At 41.8% G+C, this 21,586-nt stretch overlaps 1 protein-coding gene across 1 annotated transcript in view; it reads left to right on the forward strand.

The window, feature by feature from the left end:
* The window catches only part of JAK2 (Janus kinase 2), a 365,079-nt gene that overhangs the window by 237,008 nt on the left and 106,485 nt on the right, over positions 1 to 21,586 (forward strand). The window contains exon 5 of the mRNA XM_082260416.1: positions 18,962 to 19,107. Coding sequence (XP_082116542.1) covers positions 18,962 to 19,107 — 146 coding nt within the window. The remainder of the gene's footprint in view (positions 1 to 18,961; positions 19,108 to 21,586) is intronic.

Consider the following 21,586-nt stretch of genomic DNA (forward strand, 5'->3'; position numbering starts at 1 on the left):
CTTCCGCCTGCGGTTCCATAAGACCCTGGTCTGGAGATCATGAGATAATTTTTTTCCAGACCTGCGGACAAGGCCTAATCGGCCTGAAGGTGCTTCCTCACCCATCTAGGGGGTGGGGGGAGGTCCTTGCCGGTCGAGGACATGCAGCTGGCCTGGATCCCAGGCTAACTGGGTTCAGGAGGTCATGCGGTCCAGTTGCAGGAACAGTTCAGGCTCTGGTTCAACAAGCTGGACTAACTGGTCCTTTGATGGTTCCGTGCAGATCAAAAATTCAGGTTGGTATCGGTTCGCACGGTGGTGGCTTCCCTGCATCAGGGGGATTCCTGGCCTCCATAGACATCAAGCTGCCTACCTTCACATCCTGTTATGTTCGGGACACCTACGAGTTCTCAGTTTTTTGCAGTGGGGAAGGATCTCTATCGGTTTGTGGCATTACCCTTTGGTCTCGCTTATGCTTACTAGGGTCTTCACAAAGGTGTTGGCTCCAGTCCTGACGCTGTTGTGGCAGCAGGGCATATCGATCCGGGGTTCCTGGTCAATCTGCTTCTCCATGTGGAGTTCCCTACGGTGCTGATAAACGAATTTGAAAGTCACCACGAGAACTCTGGAGGAGTTCAGGTGGGTTCTGAACCTTCAGAAGTCATCCCTGGTCCCTTTCATGAGACTGGACTATCTGGGCCTGACTTTGGACTCGCCCTCAGTCAGGGTGTTTTCTCCCTTCAAGGAAAAAACTCTTGGAAATTCAGACTGCGGTTCAACTGTTACTGTCCCGCACATGGTCGTCCCTTCGGACCTGTATGCGAGTTCTGGGACTGATGGTGCCGTGTTTCCAGATGGTCCCTTTCACTCAATCCCTCTCGGGGATCCCCCAGAAGGTGATCCTTCTCGAATGGGACTAGAATCCTAACTCTCTGGACTTTCTGATCCAGCTGAGCTAACTGACCAGGGAGTCTTGAGCTGGAATACTTCTCCCTTTTTTCCTGAACACTTACCACCGCGGATGCAAGCCTGTCTGGGTGGGAAGGAGTCCTCGGCAGCTTCTCTGCTTTGGGAACTGGCGGCGCTGTCTTGTTCACCTTTACCTGGTGGTTCACAGTGATAAGGGATTTTCATCCATGTCCGTTATTCCCTCCACAGGTCGTCTATTATTTTCATCTGAATGAAGACATTGTGTTGCCCTCCTTGTGTCCCAAGTCTAAGCATCCTAAGGAAGTTGCACTCCTTGGATGTGGTTCGGGCAATAAGGGTGTGTCTGGCAGCTACGGAGTCTTTTCCTAAGTCAGACTCACTATTTGTCCTCACGGATGGACCTCGCAAAGGGCTGGCTGCCTCTGCTGCAACCATTTCCAGATGGATCAGGCAGGCTGTGGTTCAGGCTTTTTCTGGTAAGGGTCAGGTTCCTCCTTTCCCTGTCAAGGTGCTTTCTACTCAGGCGCTTAGTACCTCCTGGGCCTTCCGTCACCAGGCGTCAGTGATGCAGGTTTGCAAGGCGGCCACGTGGTTGTCTGCACACACAATCACAAAGTGTTATAAAGTAGGTGTGTTGGCATCTGCAGATGCTTCCTTTGTAGTTTTGCAGGCTGCTGTTTAGAGGACGTGTCGTCTTTGAGGGTGTTTTTTTCAGGTGAGCTCCAGTTGTTTACATTTGAGCTCCAAGTTACCCGGTTGGCTAGGTTTAGCCTTGGGGGAAGTAGTTTTGTTCTGCTGTTCCTACCTCTCATGTTTGACACTGCTTTGGGACATCCCTACGGTCAAGAAGATGAAGTACTGTGTCCGTCAATGAACGAAAGAGAAAATTGGATTTTTGACTTACCGTAAAATTAATTTCTCTGATGTTCATTGACTGAAACAGCATCTGCCCCTCTATGGAGTTGGGGTTGTTTCTTCTGACACTGCTTGTTACAAAACTGAAGACCTATAGCAGGAAGTGGGAGTATACTCCCAAGGACTGCGCCATAGACGTGCACAAGCTTTTTTTTCTCTGCCTAGTGTCCTACTCCTGGGGGGGGCACTATAACCCTACTCCTGTAGGGGGCAGTTTAACCCTACCGTCAAGAAGATGAAGTGCTGTGTCCATCAATGAACATCAGAGAAATTGATTTTACAGTAAGTCAAATATCCCATTTTTCTCTGATGAATCCCCTGTGTTTGGGGCATCCAGAAAAAACCTTGTTCAGAGAAGAAAGGGTGAGTGCTACCATCAGTCCTTTGTCATGCCACCAGTAAAACATACTTGGACTATTCATGTGTGGGGTTGCTTCTTAGCCAAGGGAGTGGGCTCACTTCCAATTTTGCATAGGAACACAGCTATGAATAAAGAATGGTGCAAAAACATCCTCCGTGAGCAACTTCTCCCAACCATCCAAGAACAGTTTGTTGACACACATTGCCTTTTCTAGCATGATGGAGCCATAAGGATTATTTTTGCCATAAGGCAGCATGCCCGGGTGAATTGCAGAGGTCTTGAAAAAGAAGGGTCAACACTGCAAATATTGACTCTTTGCATAAACTTAATGTAGTTGTCCATAAAAGCCTTTGGCACTTATGAAATGCTTGTAATTATAGTACCATAGTAACATCTGACAAAAAGATCTAAAAACACTGAAGCAACAGACTTTGTGAAATATAATATTTGTGTCATTCTCAAAACTTTTGGCCATGGCTGTATTAGCTCGAGTTTGGCTTCAAGTTGTTGGTTTATTTATACCTGCTAGTCCATCCATCATTTCACTCGCCCCAGACTGACCATGCTTCTGCCGGCACTCTAATACAGGAGGAGCGTTACTGGCCAGATCACCAGGTGAAAACAGAGGGAAAATTATACGAAAAGCAAACTGATGCAGACATTGCATCTAACACAGTTGCCAACAATTGATAAAAATTTCCACGGACACTTTGCAGCACAGCTATCAATTATTTACATGACAATGTACCACACCCACTTCCCTGAAGCTCCGCCCACTCTGCATAAATAATCTCTGCCTACTTATCAGATTTCCATCAGATCCCCCTTTTACATTCAGAGTCCTCCTTTACATTCAGAGTCCTCCTTTATATTCAGAGCCCCCCCCTTTCATTCAGAGTCCCCCTTTACATTGAGTCCTCCATTACCATCAGAGCCCCCCTTTACATTCAGAGCCCCCCCTTTACATTCAGAGCCCCCCCCCCCTTTACATTCAGAGTCCTCTGAGTACTAGACCTCTGCATAGTGGGGAAGGAGAGGAGGAAATAAGAGATAATCATGTTCTAGATCAGACATCACAGGGCAGGTGAGGAGGGGTCTGGGCAGATGGAAGCAACAATGGTTCTACTAACAAGCTGAGAGATGAGGGGAGCACTGCAGTGGAGAGCAGAAAAGTCTATGCTGGGACTCCGGCCACCATACTGCTGTCATGTGCCAAGCATAAGAGGAGGTTGAAAATACCTAGGAATGGCACACTGACTCTCACTGGACCGACCTCTCACTGACGTCCCTGATGGAGCTTGTATAATACAGGATAGCTGCCTCCCCGTCCCTGCCCACTCACACAGCATAGGCAGTAAGAAAAAGACAGGCTCCCCCTATCGGATGTTCTATCAGAACTCCACAACACAGAGCCCGGCTAATGAAAGTTACTGCTAGGGGAGGAGATTTGTCCCAATCTCTGACTGTCCACATAAGAAGCAATGCAATGTCTGCAGAGTTGTGGTGGCCGGTATCTGTGGTAAGGTCTGATTTTCAAGACTTAGGCTGAGTAAAGGACATGCCGGGACATTTGACCAAATTCCGTGAATGTCCTGGCAAATGCATGAGTGTTGTCAACTATGCATCTAATGATTGGTAAGCTGCTATATATTAACATTATTACGGCTTTAAGCATTGCATTAAGTCTAATTAGATTCATGCAATCTAGAACTGAATCCACAAATTAACATTTATTTAAAATTTGGAAATTGAAGGGCAGAATTAATCCAGTACCACTGTATGTTCTGATTTTCATTGTGAAAACCCTCAGATACCCTTTTCTCTGAGTGGAAATGTCATTTGTGCCCTTGTATCAATGTTCTTTGCTTGTATAGATGTGTAATGTCAAACCCATCATCACATGTGCACATTTGTATTGTGGAGAAAGGGGTGGGGGGGGGGGGTGTCTGAGCAGGTCAGTTAGTGCACTGTACAGCGTGGTCAAACTCTGATGGCTGTTAGACTGTGCTGTCATATTTTTACATCCTATGCACCTGTTGTAACAGGGAGATAGTAGTAAAACTTTGAACATGGAAGTCATTTAGTACAATGTCTGTTTATGTGATGGGAGGAAATAAGATGTCTCCCCACAGTGAATTGCTGCTATTATCCTGTGACCATTGTTATGAGGCAGAGAAAGTGATGATAAATCAAAAATGTTGTCACCATGACAGGAACTGAGATGGATTCTTTTAACGGGGCCAGTGACAACTAAAAGGAGGTGTTTGCTCTCCCTTTTTGAAAGACTTGGTCTATTTTCCTGTTGTGTCTCCAGGACAGAGAGTGAGGGAACTCAGACCCTTCCAGCTCTTGGCTGTTTAATTCTAAATTGCAAGAAAAATCAAGTTTTGTCTGGAGATAGAATTAGGGAAATGTGGGTAGAGGAGGCAGCCATGTTAAATCCCTCTCCCAATATAAACCTATCTGAAACCTACATATAGGAATTGCACCCGCCTGATAATTCTTTCCCTGTACCCAGTATAGTCCATAACAACCCAGAGATAAAGACATTCTTTTCTGTTACATGATATTGATGCATTTAAGCACAGCTGGGCCTTGTCACCTACTTTATCTGATGGGATCTGGATCTTTTTCTAAAGTCAACTGCAGTTTTTGGTAATGACCTTGGTAAGTCTAGAGAGCAGAGTTTTGGCTAATATTTGATGTCCATAATTATGAAAATTGGACACTATGATGTGACCAAGAGGAATTTTCCTAACAGTTTTTAGTGTGACTACCACAAGGGCTTTGTATAAAATAAGAAGGGTGCAGATACATTTTCTTATACAGTTTAAGGTGGACATCAAAACATATTTTTGTTAAATATAGCCCACTGTTGCATGTAGTTTGCAAAATTAAATGATCATGCATCAACCCTTTACCACCCTGCCTTTTGTTATTCTTACTTTCCCTGCTACCTTAACAGACAGTAGGTACTGATATATTTTTTTAAGAATGTTGTGATCGAATGTACAGCAATAATTTGTACTATACAATGTATGCAGTAAATTCAGTCCATCTGTAAAATAAAACCTTTCCTGAATTAAATGAAAAAAATATTAAAAGTTGGCAAATGAATAAATACTACGTATGTGGACACATTTGTTGATTTCATGAAAAAAGAACCCACGATTTTCTCTGAAATATCTTAAAACTGACCAAAGTAGTTGGCATCCATCATTGTTTCATTCCATATTTAAAAAACTAAGGATTGATTTTTGATTCAGCAATATTTAATATTTGAAATATTAAAACAAATGAAAATGGCATGGACAAATAGGATGGGTCCCCTAATCTAATATTTTGTTTCCCAACTTTTAGAGGCATTTACTGAAGTCATGCATTTGGTGAGACGTTTTTTGGAATCCAGTCCCTCTGTCCCTCTTTTTTCCTAATTTGTTCTTCTTTTAGCTATCTTTAAATTTACTATATATCCAACATTTTATATATTGCACTTACCATGTCATCCAACCTCCTGAACTTTTACCCTCATTATTTTCATATGGTGGTGAAAAAAAGCACTTCTGGGTATAACTAATCATTTTTTGTGAGTTATTTCATGGTCCATATGTTCATGGTGAGGAAAAGGTGTGTTCTTTGCCAAGCTATTTTAGACTAAAAGTTGTAAACCACATGCATACCACACATGTTCTGTGTACTCCAGCTACTCCAACATGCATGCATACATGTTCTGCATACTCCAGCTACCTGATTTCAGAGAGTTATGTGAGCACTTAGGGGCCAATTGATAGAGGAAAAAGGAAACTGCTTTCTGCTCTCTTCAAAGCACCCTGTGTTTTCTCTGCCCTGCACCTGTATTTTTTTGAGTCAATTCTACAAAGCAGACACGCCAAGGTATTTGCTAAGAGAAATGGTGAGTCTTTGCAAGGGGAAAAATTTACACATTTGATTTCTTGACTGCTTATTACATCTATGGAGGCTCTGAAGTGTCAGGACAGTACAAATACCCCAAAATGACCCAATTGTGAAAAGCAGACACCTCAAGGTATTTGGTAAGAAGTACAGTGAGCTCCTCCTCCTGAGTGTGGGAATACCACATGGGTGAGATTTCTTTTTTGCTGCCTAGCAAGATAGGCCACGAAATCTAAAGATTACCTTCAAGCTTTCAAGGGGCATAAATTGCTCATTTGATGATCTGACTGTCTCTTACATTTTTTTGGAAGTCTTGAAAAGCCAGGAATGTACATATACACCAGACACGAGCCCATTTAGAAAAGAAGACACCCCAAGGTATTTGATAAGAGGCATGAAAAGTCTTTTGAAGACTCTATTTTTTTGTCACAAGTTTTTAGAAAATGGTGAAGAAAAAAGGACATTTTTTACACACAATTGTTTTTTTTTATTGTGAAGAAAATTTGTTTTTTGGACATTGGCGGGCAGCACAGAATAAATGTACACAAAAAGAAAACTGGCACTGGTGATCAGCACTGTACCACTGACAAATTCAGTCACTACTATTGTTTACAATTGTGATCCCAGTGACAATGTGGTACAGCCTTTTCAGTGGTGCTCTTTCTTGTTCACTTTTCTTTGTTTCCCTTATGGGAAATGGATCTATATTTGTTTCGGGTTGACTTGTAGCCAATTTCATCAAGCTTTTTGGACATTTCTCTTCTTCATATTCTTCTTTCTTTTCTTTTTCTTTTTATGCAATTCTATATCAGCCAGCAACTGGAATGTTGACCATGATCCTGGATCATACACAGTGTTAGGAGCTGAAGTTTACATATATAGTGTGTGTGCATATATAAATATGTGTGTGTGTTTGTATATACATACTGTGTATATATATATATATATATATATATATATAATTCAGGTAGTTCAAAAATATACCACTTTTACATTGTGTCGCATCGAATGCGCCACTTTTACATAGAATGCGCCGAATGTAAAAATTGAGCTAATTAAGACCACCTATCTTGGTGTACAGAGCGAAAAACTGACTGACCGATTTTGCGAAACAGTCTCGTGTGCTTTCTAAAAGTGGTGCCACATGAGCCAAATTCAAGTACAAGTTCTAGACAGGTATATGAATTCGGCGCATTCTTCACCACTTTCAGAATGCTTAAGAGACACTTTTGTAAAATCTGTCTCCACCAGTCTTTATGAATTCCAGGGATAGTGTTCTAGTCTAAGAATTTAAAACATGCTTATTTAGAGTATGTTTTGCATACAGTGCAGTTGATATACAGTGCTTTTGGTTTTTATAAATGTTTTTTCTTCCTGCGAGAGACATACAAAAAGTAGGGATTCTAAACCAAGCTTTACAGTAAAAAAACAGTAAAAAAAAAATATGTTGCCTTTTCATGCATTTGATGTAAATTTAATGTTGGATAATTAAAGATGTTCGAATTTAACTGCACATACTGAGGATGATGACTTGAAAATGTTTAGACATAATTTGTACAAGGAACCTAAACAAGCAGTGTACAGTAAAGGACTAAGTGTAAATCAAGTGCATTATCTTAACCACTTGCCGACTGCCTAACGCCGATCTACGTCGGCAGTCAGCCCCTCACAGGCAAAGTGACGTAGGGCTACGTCACTAGCTTGTGAGGGTCTAGGGAGCGAGCGCGCGCCCCCGGAGGCACGCTCCCGCGTGGTCACGGACCCCCCCCGCGCGTGTGACCAGCGGACCCGATGTCCGCCGGTCACTCGGCGATCGGCGGGGGAGAGGGAGAATGTCAGGCAGCTTGTGTAAACAAGCCACCTGTCATTCTCCTCGCTGTAAAGACACTGATCAAACGGATCTAGTATGTAGATCCATTGATCATTGTCCTTACAGCTCAAGCCACAGCCAATCACAGTAGAAAGCACGCCCCTAGGGACACACACAGCCCCTCCCTCTCAAATAAAGTTAACCCCTTCACAACCAGTGTATTTTTACAGTAACAGTGCATATGTATAGCACTGATTACTGTAGAAATGTCACTGGTAACCCCAAAAGTGTCACAAATGTCAGTCAAGGGTCCGATCTGTCCGCCCCAATGTCGCAGTACCGCAAAAAAATCGCAGATCGCCGCCATTACGCATTAAAAAAAAAACAACAAAAATGACAATCTTTCCCTTTGTTAGTAAACGCGATAACTTTTGCGCAAACCAATCAAAATACGCTTTTTGCAATTTTTTTTTTTACCAAACATATGTAGCATAAAACAAATTGGCCAAAAATTTTAAAAAATTTTGATTTTTACTTTTTTTTTGGGGGGAATTTCATATAAAAAAATGTGAAAAATATTGTTATTTTTGCAAAATTGACGCTCTTTTTTTGTTTATAGCGCGTGATCAAAAAATCGCACAGGTGATCAAATACCACCAAAAGAAAGCTCTGTTTGTGGGAAAAAAAGGACGTCAAATTCGTTTAGGTACAGCGTCGCACGACCGCGCAATTGTCCGTTAAAGTCACGCAGTGCCGAATCGCAAAATACCCCCTGGTCAGGAAGGGGGTAAAATCTTCCGGGGCTTAAGTGGTTAAGAGGAGTAACCGCAAAACTTAATGGTACAAGATCCAAAATCTGGAGATAATTAATAGCACATATGGAGTCCTTCGGCGTTCGAGGAGATGGTAGCTAAACAGGAAACATAGATTCAGACTGGAGACTACCACCTTTTCCACCACCACTCAAAACCTTTTATCCAAAGAAGTTCACGGTGCAGTCAGTCTCTGCTATTCAGAGAGAGACATGTTTCAGACCGAAGTATGTTTATGGGAGACCCACTGTTGGCATGGCAGTAAGATTTGGAACCCTACTAATGAGACACCAGATGAAGGGGACTGTCCTGGAGGTTGCCTAGGATCACATATATGTGTGTGTTTTTCCCTCTGTAATAAGGGGTCAAATACTTTTGGGTAAGAGGCTGTGATTTACACTGTATTCCCTTAATGATAAGCGCTGCATTTGATGTTTTCTATTGATTATATTTGTCACCAACAAATGTGCTAGCGGCTTTCAAACATCTGTCAGTTGTTCAAGCGTGGATCCTTTCTCTGTGTTTTTTACAGTAAAGGACTGTATATGTAAAATGCCTACAGTACGTTTATGTTTTAGCTATATTATCTCAGTTTAACATTGCAGGTGAATGTTGACTTTACAAGTACACTTATTTGAGTTAAGATTTTACAAATCATTTATATTGCATTGTAGGTGTCCAAATCTCTGATATAGTATAAACATCCTATTTAACCATTTCAGCCCCGGAAGGTTTTACCCCCTTAATGACCAGGCCATTTTTTGCGATACGGCACTGCGTTACTTTAACTGACAATTGCGCGGACGTGCAGTGCTGTACCCAAATAAAATATATGTCTTATTTTCTTACAAATAGAGCTTTCTTTTGGTGGTATTTGATCACCTCTGAGATTTCTAATTTTTTGCGTTTTAAAAAAACAAAAAAAGACTGACAGCTTTTGAAAAAAAATATATATATATATATGCTATAAAACCTACCCAATAAAAAAATTTTTAAAATCCCAATAAGTGTATAATAATTGGTTTGCGCAAAAGTTATAGCGTCTGCAAACTATGGGATAGATTTATGGAATTTTTTTTTAACTAGAAATGGCAGCGATCAGCGATTTTTAGCAGATGGGGGCGTGCCGTGTGATGTTGCCAACGTGCGTCGGCGTCTGTGGAGCGCATGACGCCCCTCTGCGTCAGCGGGGCGGCGCCGTGCACTCCATGGACGGGGGATCCTATTGGCCTATATATACACTGGGCATGCACGGGACAGCTCCCGATTGAGCGTACGCCGGTGTCCTTATCTACCGGCGCTGGAAAGCTCAGAAATGCTCGCCCCCGCTGGAGGGAACGGGACGCCGCTATCTTGGTGGTAGGTATCCACCTCTCACCTGCATCATCTCGTACTCAGTAATATCAACCCCGCTACTCTTTTCTATGTGGAACTTTTTCATTCGGGACTCCTTGTCACCTTTATTCTATATATCACTTAGCTATGGGGATACTGATGCACCATAATGCTCACCTTTTGTGCACACTTTGTGGTAAGATTAACATTAAGATGGTCAAAAGAACATAGACATTGGACAGAGGAAGATTGGAAAAAGTGTTCTGGACAGACGAATCCAAGTTTGAGATGTTTGGATCACACAGAAGAACATTTGTGAGACACAGAACTAGTGAACAGATGTTGGAGGAGTGCCTGATGCCATCTGTCAAGCATGGTGGAGGTAATGTGATGGTCTGGGGCTGCTTTGGTGCTGGTAAAGTGGGAGATTTGTGCAAGGTAAAAGGGATTTTGAATAAAGAAGGCTATCACTCCATTTTGCAACGCCATGCCATACCCTGTGCACAGCACTTGATTGGAGCCAATTTCCTCCTACAACAGGACAATGAGCCAAAGCACACCTCCAAACTTTGCAAGAACTATTTAGGGAAGAAGCAGTCAGCTGGTATTCTGTCTGTAATGGAGTGGCCAGCGCAGTCACCAGATCTCAACAATATTGAGCTGTTGTGGGAGCAGCTTGACCGTATGGTACTTAAGAAGTGCCCATCAAGCCAATCCAACTTGTGGGAGGTACTTCAGGAAGCGTGGGGTGAAATTTCTTCAGATTACCTCAACAAATTGACAGCTAGAATGTCAAAGGTTTGCAAGGCTGTAATTGCTGCAAATGGAGAATTCTTTGATTAAAGCAAAGTTTGAAGGACAAAATTGTTATTTCAAATAAAAATCATAATTTCTATCCTTGTCAATGCAATGTCTTGACTATATTTTCTATTCATTTGCAACTAATTTGATGAATAAAAGTGAGTTATCATGGAAAACATAAAAAGTGTCTGGGTGACCCCAAACTTTTGCACGGTAGTGTATGTTTTTAAAAATGTACCGTATGGTGTTTAATACACCTAGTAGGTGGGATTATTTTGATGAATAACTCTTCTGTTCATGTATAAAAAAATTAAAGAAAAAAAAAGGGTTTTAGAAAGTTTCTGGTAAAAAAATAGTTTTTTGAATGTGGATGTTTCAAAAAATGTATTCCCATTGTTTCAGTGGAAAGAAGGTTGAATTTAGTTAGATGTGTCATGTTGGATTAAGCTGTTTGCCAGTTTATCCCAAAGATTGTAGAGGTGCTTCATCATAGTCAATATGTGGAGATTAACTAAAACTGGTGTAAACAAAATCTGGTGCAGATGTGCATAATAACCAATCAGCGTCTAGGTTTTATTGTCAAAGCCTAACATTTTACTAAACCCAGGACCCTGCATTCACTATATCTGGTTTACATCTGGTAGCACATAGAACATTGAAATGCAATTATTTTAGTAAATATAAATTGCTAAATACCTTTTCTCATCAGCAGTATATAGCAGTCTTGTTACTTCTTATCAGTGTCTGAATAAAGCTTGTAGGAAGAGATTTTTTATTCTACTCTGTCCTATGAGGCTGCAGGACCCCTGACCCTCTGTTTGGACAGTGCTAATTGGCCCTGTGCTGATCACATGCATCCTAGCAAGAAAAAAAATCTCAACACTCTAGCAACACATGCAAAACTGAGCATGTGCAGAGTGACTCCAAAGGCTCTGTCTTATCAGTATATAGATTGGGGACAGTAGAAGTAGGGGAGGATCAGAGAAGACAGGATCAAACAGCCTTTTTACACAATGCACAGGATTAACTCCTTAGGTTCCACAGTGAGTATAACAAGCATGCTTTACTGCAAATACAGACTGATTTTACGGCTGTGGATTTAGTAACATTTTAATTGTCGCTACAAGCTAAACGACTCCAATTTTAGTAAATCTCCCCATATGTATATGAGTAGTTATTCTGTTTGCAATCAGTTTGTGCCTATCTAAAGCTGAACACTGAGTGACGCACATGCTGTCTTAATACAACCATCATATGTATTCTTACTTAAATCTTGCTGTGTTTGTGAATTTCTTCCAGATTGGTGTAATAATTGAGAATTAAACTTTGTGTGTAGAAGCTTCCTGTTATAAAGACCAAGCATTGCTGCTCTCTCTCCTTGTGCAAGATGATTGGTCTTCTTTAGATGGGCCTGTTGCACTCCTTGCTCTCTGTGCAGTCTATGTACCGCGCGATGATGATGTCCTTGCTGCTTTGATAAGCTAATGACTGGGTTTGTAAGGATATTTGGTGTACACAAAGTAGATTTATATCCTGTGTAGCCATGAAGGAATATATGTACAGTAAGTGCAAGCTTTTGTTCCCAGAGTAAAACTTCACATTTTACAAAAATTGTGCTGTTTCTTTTTTTTTTTTTTTTCTTTTTTTAACTTGCAATAACTTCTAAGTTGTCACCCAAGCACCATGGGGATTTAAATCATTATTTCTGAAGCTTTGAGACTATAGAAAATGTGTTTTCTGTTGCAGAAAGTGAAGCAATCTATTTTACATGTTGCAATACATTTCTCTTCCTCTTACTGGTTTTTGTTTCTGTTTGTATGTTGTCCATCCTACTACTGTGAATTATAACATCTAAAGTATATCCAAATCCATTTTTTTTTTTTAGTTTTGGATAATGTGTGAGAGTATGAATATCCCTGTGGGGATAGTCACCCTCAGTCTTAAGCCTCGTACACACGCTACGATTATCGGCCGACCTGTCATCCGAATTTTGTCCAGTGTTGTTGTGTTGGTTGAAATGTGCTCTAGACTGCACGAATTTTCTCGGCCAACAAAAATCTACTTCAGAAGTGATGTCATGTGATGGTTTATTTTCCGTGTGTTTTTTCTTCTCTGAGCATGCCCAGTCTTGCTCATCAGATTTTTGTCTGCCGAAATCTGTACTGACTGACGGAAAATCGGCCGTTGTGTTAACGGCCAACAAAAATTTTATAGCCTGCACACCAGATTTTTCTCCGTCGGTTGTCAAAAGCATCATACTAACAAGCCGAAAATCGGCCGATCGGACGTTGGCCGAAAATTCACGGCCAATAATCGATGCGTGTGTACGGGGCATTAGTCACTTGGACAGAAAATAATGTAAAATTTAACATTTTATATTCCTGTTCTAAAGACAACTGAGAAGGGATTTCCTCCCACAGTGGAGCGCTTCACCTCACATGTTGTGTTGTGACTTCGATGTTTTTTTTTTTTCCCTGGAGGATGGAATTAAAGGACTGGTTTTGGTTTTGTTTTTTAAGTTGAGTTTGTGATTTTTTATATTTTTTATGCTAAAAGAAAATCCAATTCTGCTGTGTGGCATCTATTGCAGCTGAATTGAAAGAAATTTGCAAAGGGTGCTTCCAGTGATGGGTAATATGCTACAGATAAAGTGTTTTTGCAGTTAAACATACTGTATATTGTAGTTTGATCTGCTCCCATGCTAGTTATATAATCTGTCCTGATCCTGCAAGATCATACCTAATTCAGGGGCATACGTAACAATCCATTCAGTTTTGAGTTTAGTTCGAGTCGAGTAGTATATGGCACTATGGATGTAATGGTAACATTTTGTTGATCTAATAAATCTAAGAAAAATATAGTTGGTGTCTTACAAAATAATGATGTTAGTGTTATTGTTTGAAAATAGCTAAAAAAGATTACAGCAAAATTTAGCTAAATAACACCTCTTTTTCCCAGTCTTTCTGACCACGACGTCGGTTCACATGTGTGCCGTGCATCTTGGGTACTTTGCACATGCGTTTTAAGTGCATTACCAATGAACTCTGCTTAACATGCATTTTCATGAAAGCACATCAAAGATACAAGAAGCAAGAGTTTTTTTTTTTTTTTAACACACCATACCTAAAACACGCAGGTACACAGAGCATAAATTAGTAAATGGTAAAAGAAATCTTAAAAATTCACATTTTGCATAGAAAGCTGCTTTGGGCTCCCATATCACTTGGATCAAGTGTGTTGGCATGGTCACATGATTTCAGATAAAGATTTTTCCTTGACCAGAATAATATTAAGGCAGAGACCTGAACCTTGATCAAATAAATATGGTTGTATGACCAGTGACCGTTTGAGCCTGAAACTGCTTTTTCAACAAGTATTTTAGGGCATCCCTTAACTGTTATATTTAGGGAAGGTTGTTGGGGGGGCCCATGGTATTTAGAAGTAGAGTTTGCCAACTATGTATAAATTCATTAGATTACTTTTTAGACCGCTATGAATGGAAAATGATGTGCAAGGAAAGAAAAATATGTGCATAGATATTCAATGTGTAAAATATACTTTTGCAGCTAGAATATTCTTGTCACCTTTGTGTTAATAAACTGCTTTTTCTTTCCTGTGCGAAGTTTGTATGGCCACAGAAAGGACAGCATGTTCCCAGTTACGTTCTTAATCTTTTGTGCAGAGTTGGAGCCAGTTTGTGGACTGCTGATGCCTGAGCTACACTAGAGATCATTTTTCTGCTCTGCAAATAGCCATTATGCATTAAGTTCCATATCATTTTAGTATCATGTGAAATTTGTATGTAATTGTTGTATCTTACTATGAGCTCAGCAGCATGTTAATTCTGTTGTTCATTTATTTTATGGGCTTTATTTTCTATGTGGAAACAAATGTATTTCTATACTTAAATTGGCATAGCCAAAATATTTTAACTGTTTAATTATTAACATGACATATACCAAGTGTTTTTTTTTTAAATATACATACATATATATATATATATATATATATATATATATATATATATAGTATCTCACAAAAGTGAGTACACCCCTCACATATTTGTAAATATTTTATTATATCTTTTCATGTGACAACACTGAAGAAATGACACTTTGCTACAATGTAAAGTAGTGAGTGTTCAGCTTGTATAACAGTGTAAATTTGCTGTCCCATCAAAATAACTCAAGACACAGCCATTAATGTCTAAACCACTGCCAACAAAAGTAAGTACACCCATTTTACCTCCCCGTGTCATGTGTACACTCACTACTTTACATTGTAGCGAAGTGTAATTTCTTCAGTGTTGTCAGAAGAGAAGATATAATAAAATATTTACAAAAATGTGAGCGGTGTATTCACTCTTGCGAGTTACTGTGTGTGTGTGTGTGTATATATACATATATATATATATTTATATATATATATATATATATATATATATATATTGTGCCTCCGGAAAGTATTCAGAGCGCTTTACTTTTTCCACATTTTGTTAAGTTATAGCCTTTTTTCAAAATGGATTAAAATTCATTTTTTCCTCAAAATTCTACAAATACCCCATAATGGATATATTAAAAAAGTGCAATCAGCGCAACCCTTAGTATTACTGATAAATTGTATGCAAGCTGGACACAGGGTAAATTTCACAAAAACCCAAAAAGACAATGTATAAAATATACAGTGCAGCGTAAATAAAATAATAGGGAAAACTTCCTTCTGTGAGAGATTCAAACACCTGGAAACATGCATGATTGAGCCCACCAAAGGCAGACAGATTGCTCCCTCACCTCGGAAATAGACCGCTGAGCCACAAGTAGGTCAAAAGACGCAGATTCCCACTAGCCTGGGATAAGGCGTAACTGGTGCAAAGAGGTCCTGGTCGCTCCAATAGTCACACAAATGTCACAGCATGTATAAAGAAAAAAGTAAAACAATTTATTGTTATGAACATTTACACAGTAATCCCCTTGTAATCTTTGCAGCATTGAAGTTCCCAATGAGCACAGTGGCCTCTATCATCGTAAAATGGAAGAAGTTTGGAACCACCAGGACTCTAATTATAGCTTGCCGCCCTGCCAAAATAAGCGAAGGAAAGGGCCTTAGGGAGGTGACCAGAAACCCAATGGTCACTCTGACAGAGTGGCCAGACAGAAGCCACTCCTCAGTAAAAGGCACATAACAGCCTACCTGGAGTTTGCCAAAAGGAACCTAAAGGACTCTCAGGTCATGAGAAACAAAATTCTCTAGTCTTATGAAACAAAGATTGAACTATTTGACCTGAATGGCAAGCGTCATGTCTGGAGGAAACCAGGCACCGCTTATCACCTGGCCATTACCATCCTTACATTAAAGCATGGTGGTGGCAGCACCATGCTGTGGGGATGTTTTTTTAGCCGCAGGAACTGGGAGACTAGTCAGGATTGAGGGAAAGATGAGTGCAACAATGTACAGAGATATCCTTGATGAAAACCTGTTCCAGAGCGCTCTGGACCTCAGACTGGGGTGAAGGTTCATCTTCCAACAGGAGAACGACTCTAAGCACAAGGCCAAGACAGCAAAGGAGTGGCTTCAGGACAACTCCGTGGAAGTCCTTGAGTGGCTCAGATGTGAACCTGATTGAAACATCTCAGGAGAGATCTGAAAATGGCTGTGCACCAACGCTTTCTATTCAACCTGTTGGAGCTTGAGAGGTCCTGCACAGAAGAATGGGAGAAACTGGCCAAAAATACGTGTGCCAAGCTTGTGGCATCATACTTAAAAAGACTTGAGGCTTGCCTTTTCCTCCCAGTTTCCCCAATCCTTACCAGATATAGCTCCGATTTCCATGATAGAGGTACTCAGGGGATCCGAGCCTAAACAACTCTTCTCACACCTTTTATAACGCGCTCATTCTCCCTGCTTCCACGGTGTTGGCTTATGCTATCAAAACTAAATGGGATGGTGATGTGGGGCCTCTGGAGGATGAGGAGTGGGATGATGCCCTTGATAACTGTAAGTTGGTATCCCCGAAACTGTCGGACCGCTTGACTCAGCTATATGTGCTTCATAGGGCCTACCTGACCCCCCTAATGAAAGCTAAATTCCAGACTGATGCTTCCCCCGGATGCCCGATGCGTGGGGGGGGAACGGGGTACTTTTTTCCACCTTCTTTGGAGTTGCCCTGAACTCCAAGGCTTCTGGAAACAGGTTGTGGGATTCCTGCATGATACCATGGGCTCCCCCCTGACGCTGACCCCGAAGCCATGCCTGCTCTGAATATTTCTGGATCTCAGCATTGATAAATCTACCACTCAATTTCTTCACAAGACTTTATTCCTCGCTAGGAAATGTATTGCTCAGCAATAGATGCGGACCACCCCCCGTCCTTTTTGGACTGGCTTAGGGCGGTTAACTCTGCTCTACCCTACAAAAAACTGATCTATGCACACCGAGGATGTCCTACCAAATATAATAAGATTTGGGATAGGTGGATCCTGGTCCCGAAGACGTGTGTCTAGATCGCCTAAGCCGTGTGCTGCATGAGTTTCAGACTCATTACAAGTTTCCCTATGTTACTGTGTCCTGGGACCCCTGTTATTATGGTCTACCTCGCGCCCTGTGCCGATGGTTGTTCCTGCCCATGGATATCCGTAGCTTGACTTTTTTACCCCCTTGCCGCGGCCATGCCGATATGCTGTACTCCCTTATTGCTGTTGCCATTCCCATATTGTTATGTTCTGGAACTATGTTTTATTATGTATAGCATCTTTCTACAAGCACTTATTCTCCTTGTACAAGTGATAAATTCTTTTTTAATAAAGACTACTGTTTAATTGAAAAAGACTTGAGGCTGTAATTGGTGCAAGGATGCTTCAAAAAATTGAGTAAAGGCTGTAAATACTTATGTACATGTGATTTTTTATTTCTATTAAATTTGCAAAGATTTCAAACAAACTTCTTTCACGTTATCATTATGGGGTATTGTTTGTAGAATCTTGAGGAGAATAACCAGCATAAAGCTGACATGCAGATGTATGCAGCAATTAGGGCACCCCTGGTGAAATTAAATTTTTAGTTAATTCAGAGGTATAACGTGTCAATATTGTAAACAATAACATGAACTTCCATGCTTGGCAATTGTATAGTATTATTAGATCAATATAATCGACATGGAATTTAAAATACGCTGTATAAATAGCATGGCTCTATACATGACTGGACAATAAGCATATACTGAAACTGCAGAGGAAAAAAAAGTATGCATAGAAACACCTCCCAAATCAGTTAGGTGGCTGGAAATAGCATTGCTGTCGTAACGTTGTAAAATTCCCCTTTGCTTTTTGGGAATAACCATTTAATTGTTGTTGAAATGAGTAATACACTTACTGAGAATCATTTGACAGCTAATCTATATTACTGAGGGTTGTGTAAGAGACCTTAATGGAATATTCAATTTGTAAGGGATTTTCCCACCAAATGTGGTTGATTATAGATGCTGGGCAGTATAAAACAAGTTACCATAGCTGTTAAATGCACTCTCACATAGGAATGGTTGGATGATGTATAGGCATGGACAGATTTGTTGGTACCATTTTATAAAAAAAGAACCCACAATTATTTAATTGTTACCTGAAAGTCCAACGATTTTGGACAAGAATGTTTAACTTGATTCACTAAGTGATTAATGCTATCATCTCTAAAAATACCAAGACTGCGCTTTTTAGTGACACGTCGGATGACGTATCCAAACATTGTTGTGACCAAGAACAATATTTCTTGGATAATATTTTATGAAAAGCTGGCCGGCTATTTTAAAAAGTCTGGGACCCCTGGTTATATATTTACAATTTCCTATCTGAACCTGGTGTAACGGTGGGGGTCATACTGGGTGAAGCAACTTCTTACTTTTTTTCTACGTCTTCCTTGTCTTTTCCTTTTGTTGTAGTTCATTGGAATGAGTGTATCCTCGATGGTTAATTATTTTTAGATATGACCGATGTAACCTATTCTTGGTTGTCAAATATGAGGTGATTTACACTTGTTGCCTTTTTGTCTTGCCTTAAAACTTTAACAAAAATATTGGAACAAAATAACTGATCTGTTTTTTTTTTTTCATTTGTTTAGTGGAGAGATGATTTTGTCAATGGCTGGATCACCGTGCCCATTACACATGAAACACAGGAAGAATGCCTAGGGATGGCTGTTCTTGACATGATGCGTATAGCCAGTGAAAAAGAACAAAGCCCAATTGCAATTTACAATGCTGTCAGGTATCTTTTTATTATAGAATGCAAACCTTTTCTTTTTAATAAAAGTGCAGTTATTATGGATATTTTTCTTTCTTTCATTGACGGAAACAGCTCTCCCATATTCAGAACCACAATTTTATATTGCCCCCTACAGAATGTAGGACACTAGGCAGAAAAAATACTTGGCTGTGCCTATGGGCAGTCCTGGGTGGTATACATCCCCCTCTCTGCTATTATAAGCCTTTGGTTTTTTTCTGCCTAATCAGGATCTCTGATCCTGGCATTTTTTCTTTTTTATGGCTTTTTTCTCCTGGTGTTTTTCCTGTGAGATCTACAATCAACTGCTGAACTGGGCAATGACTGGATATTTAGATCCAGTAGTCCCCCCTAATCTGGCCAGCGTGCGCAGACCGGAGCTCTGCGCTGGGTCGGCCGCGACATAGCCCCACTGGATGGTGGGTGGCCTTCAAGTTAAATGCCTTGCAAGGTTGCATACGACCAGGACTAGGCCCGAGTCGCAGTGTTCCTCCTGGCCGACAGCCCCCCATTTAGATGGTGGGGAGGTTTTATCTGGGTGGTGCCCGCCTGGTTCATGTTATGGTGAGTCCCTGTCCCCCCTATCTCCCTGGATGTGGTTTGGGGTGGATTCGGCCCTTCCCTGGGACGATCCCCTCCTTCCTCCTACAACCCCCTTTTGTTTGGTGGTCCCTGTGGGTCATCTTAGTACCCCTCCCTTCTGGGGAAGCGCGGTGGATTGGCAGATGGTAGGGAATGGTGTGCTGCACTGTAGTGGTGAGAAGGCCACACCGCTGGCGGACGGACTTCACGGCTGGGGGGGGGGGGGGGTTGGTTCCGACAGTTGATGGTGATCCTGTGCCCAGTCCCCCTTATCCATGGTGGCTGTTGCCTGGGATTCCGCCTAGGAGCCTCGTGGATGCCGCGTGTGGCATTCTTTTTACCGTGGTCAGCACCATTTCTTTGCGGCCTGTGTGTTTCTATTGGCCGGCGGCCATGTTTGTGTATTCCGGTGGCCATGTTAGGTTGGTCCGGTTTGTGTGTGGAGAAGCGGTGATGACGGTGGAGTCTCTGGGCAGCAATTTTGGCTATGGGAGCTCCTCTTTTCACCCCTGGTGTTGACTCCTGGGTTTTCTTTTTCCTTTTGGATGCCACACGTGGATACTGAGCTATCTCTGGTGCAGACCGGTGCTACTCTGGGGGGTTGATGAGTCTTGTGGGGTCTCTCCCACCCTCTGCTGCAGGTTGTGGGGTGCTCTGCTTGCTGGTGCCCCGGTGGTTTTGCCAGTGTGGTGAGGGTGTCCCATAGAGGTGCTAGTCACTTTTTGTGGTGGGTTCCCCCTTTTACCTTATTGGGTCTCAGGAGCATGTATCCCCACCTGACCCCCTCTCAGGGGTCCTTCGGGGCCCCAGCCATCCATTGATGCACTGACAGCAGTTCTGGAGTCCTTTGTTTCCCAGGTGGAGGTGGCCTTTGGGTGGCGGGCTAGCAAAAAGCGTGCCTCTCTCCCCTGCCTCATCTGTCTTGTCAGACCCTGAATCTGACTCTGCCACCACGGACGTGGCCCACCCTACGTATTTGCAGCCACACTCCCTGATATCTCAGATAGTGAGGATGATTCCTCCACACCTATGTCTGCCCACGAGAAGGCGGTAGTTTACGCACTGATTATATCTGTATGGGAGACTTTAAAAATGGAGGATGCAGCTGAGTTTGCGGCAGAGGTGCCTGTTCCCTTTGGCACCCACAAGCCTTCTCGCATTCAAAGCGTCCAAAACGCCCCTTTGTGGTTCCTAAATGCTTTGCTGTGAGGTACCCCTTTGAAGAGTCGTTTCTCAAGAAGTGGACTGTCCCACCAGTGGTGGACCCCCCTGTCTCCAGGTTGAATAAGGCAACCGTGATTCCGGTAGAGAATTGTCCGTCTTTTAAAGATCCGGCTAAAAGGAAGGCAGAGTCTGTGGCCCGCAATATGTTTACTATTGCTGGTTCTGCACTGTGGCCAGTCCTGACCATTGCCCTGGTGTCGCAAACACTAACTGAGTGGGCTAAATGTTTGCGCCGTGACCTAGAGGGTGAGAAATTCCCCCCTGCTTTTGCTGGGCTCTTGGTCCAGGGGCTGAAGTTTGTCTGCGATGCCTCTTTGGATGCGGCTCCCCTGATTTCTAAGCGATCTGTTTTGGCAGTGGTGCTTAGGTGTGTGTTGTGGCTTTAGTGTTTGTCTGCGCACCTGACTTCTAAAAAAAAAAGCTCTGACTGATTTAACCCTTTCAAGGCAATCGCCTGTTTGGGGCTACCTGGATGACATCATTAAGATTTTTACAGGACGGAAGAGTACCTTTCTTCCAGTCTGGGGAAAGGAAAAGAGCCTCGTTGAAGACGTGGCCCATCTTTCTCAGTTCACAAAAAAAAAAATATTGTCCCTCAGGGTCCACTGACAAGGGTTCAAAACCTTTTAAAGCGGATTTCCACCCAAAAATGGTACCC

This window comes from Pelophylax lessonae, assembly GCF_965119305.1.
Source record: "Pelophylax lessonae genome assembly, chromosome: 1".
In the NCBI taxonomy this organism is placed as follows: domain Eukaryota; kingdom Metazoa; phylum Chordata; class Amphibia; order Anura; family Ranidae; genus Pelophylax; species Pelophylax lessonae.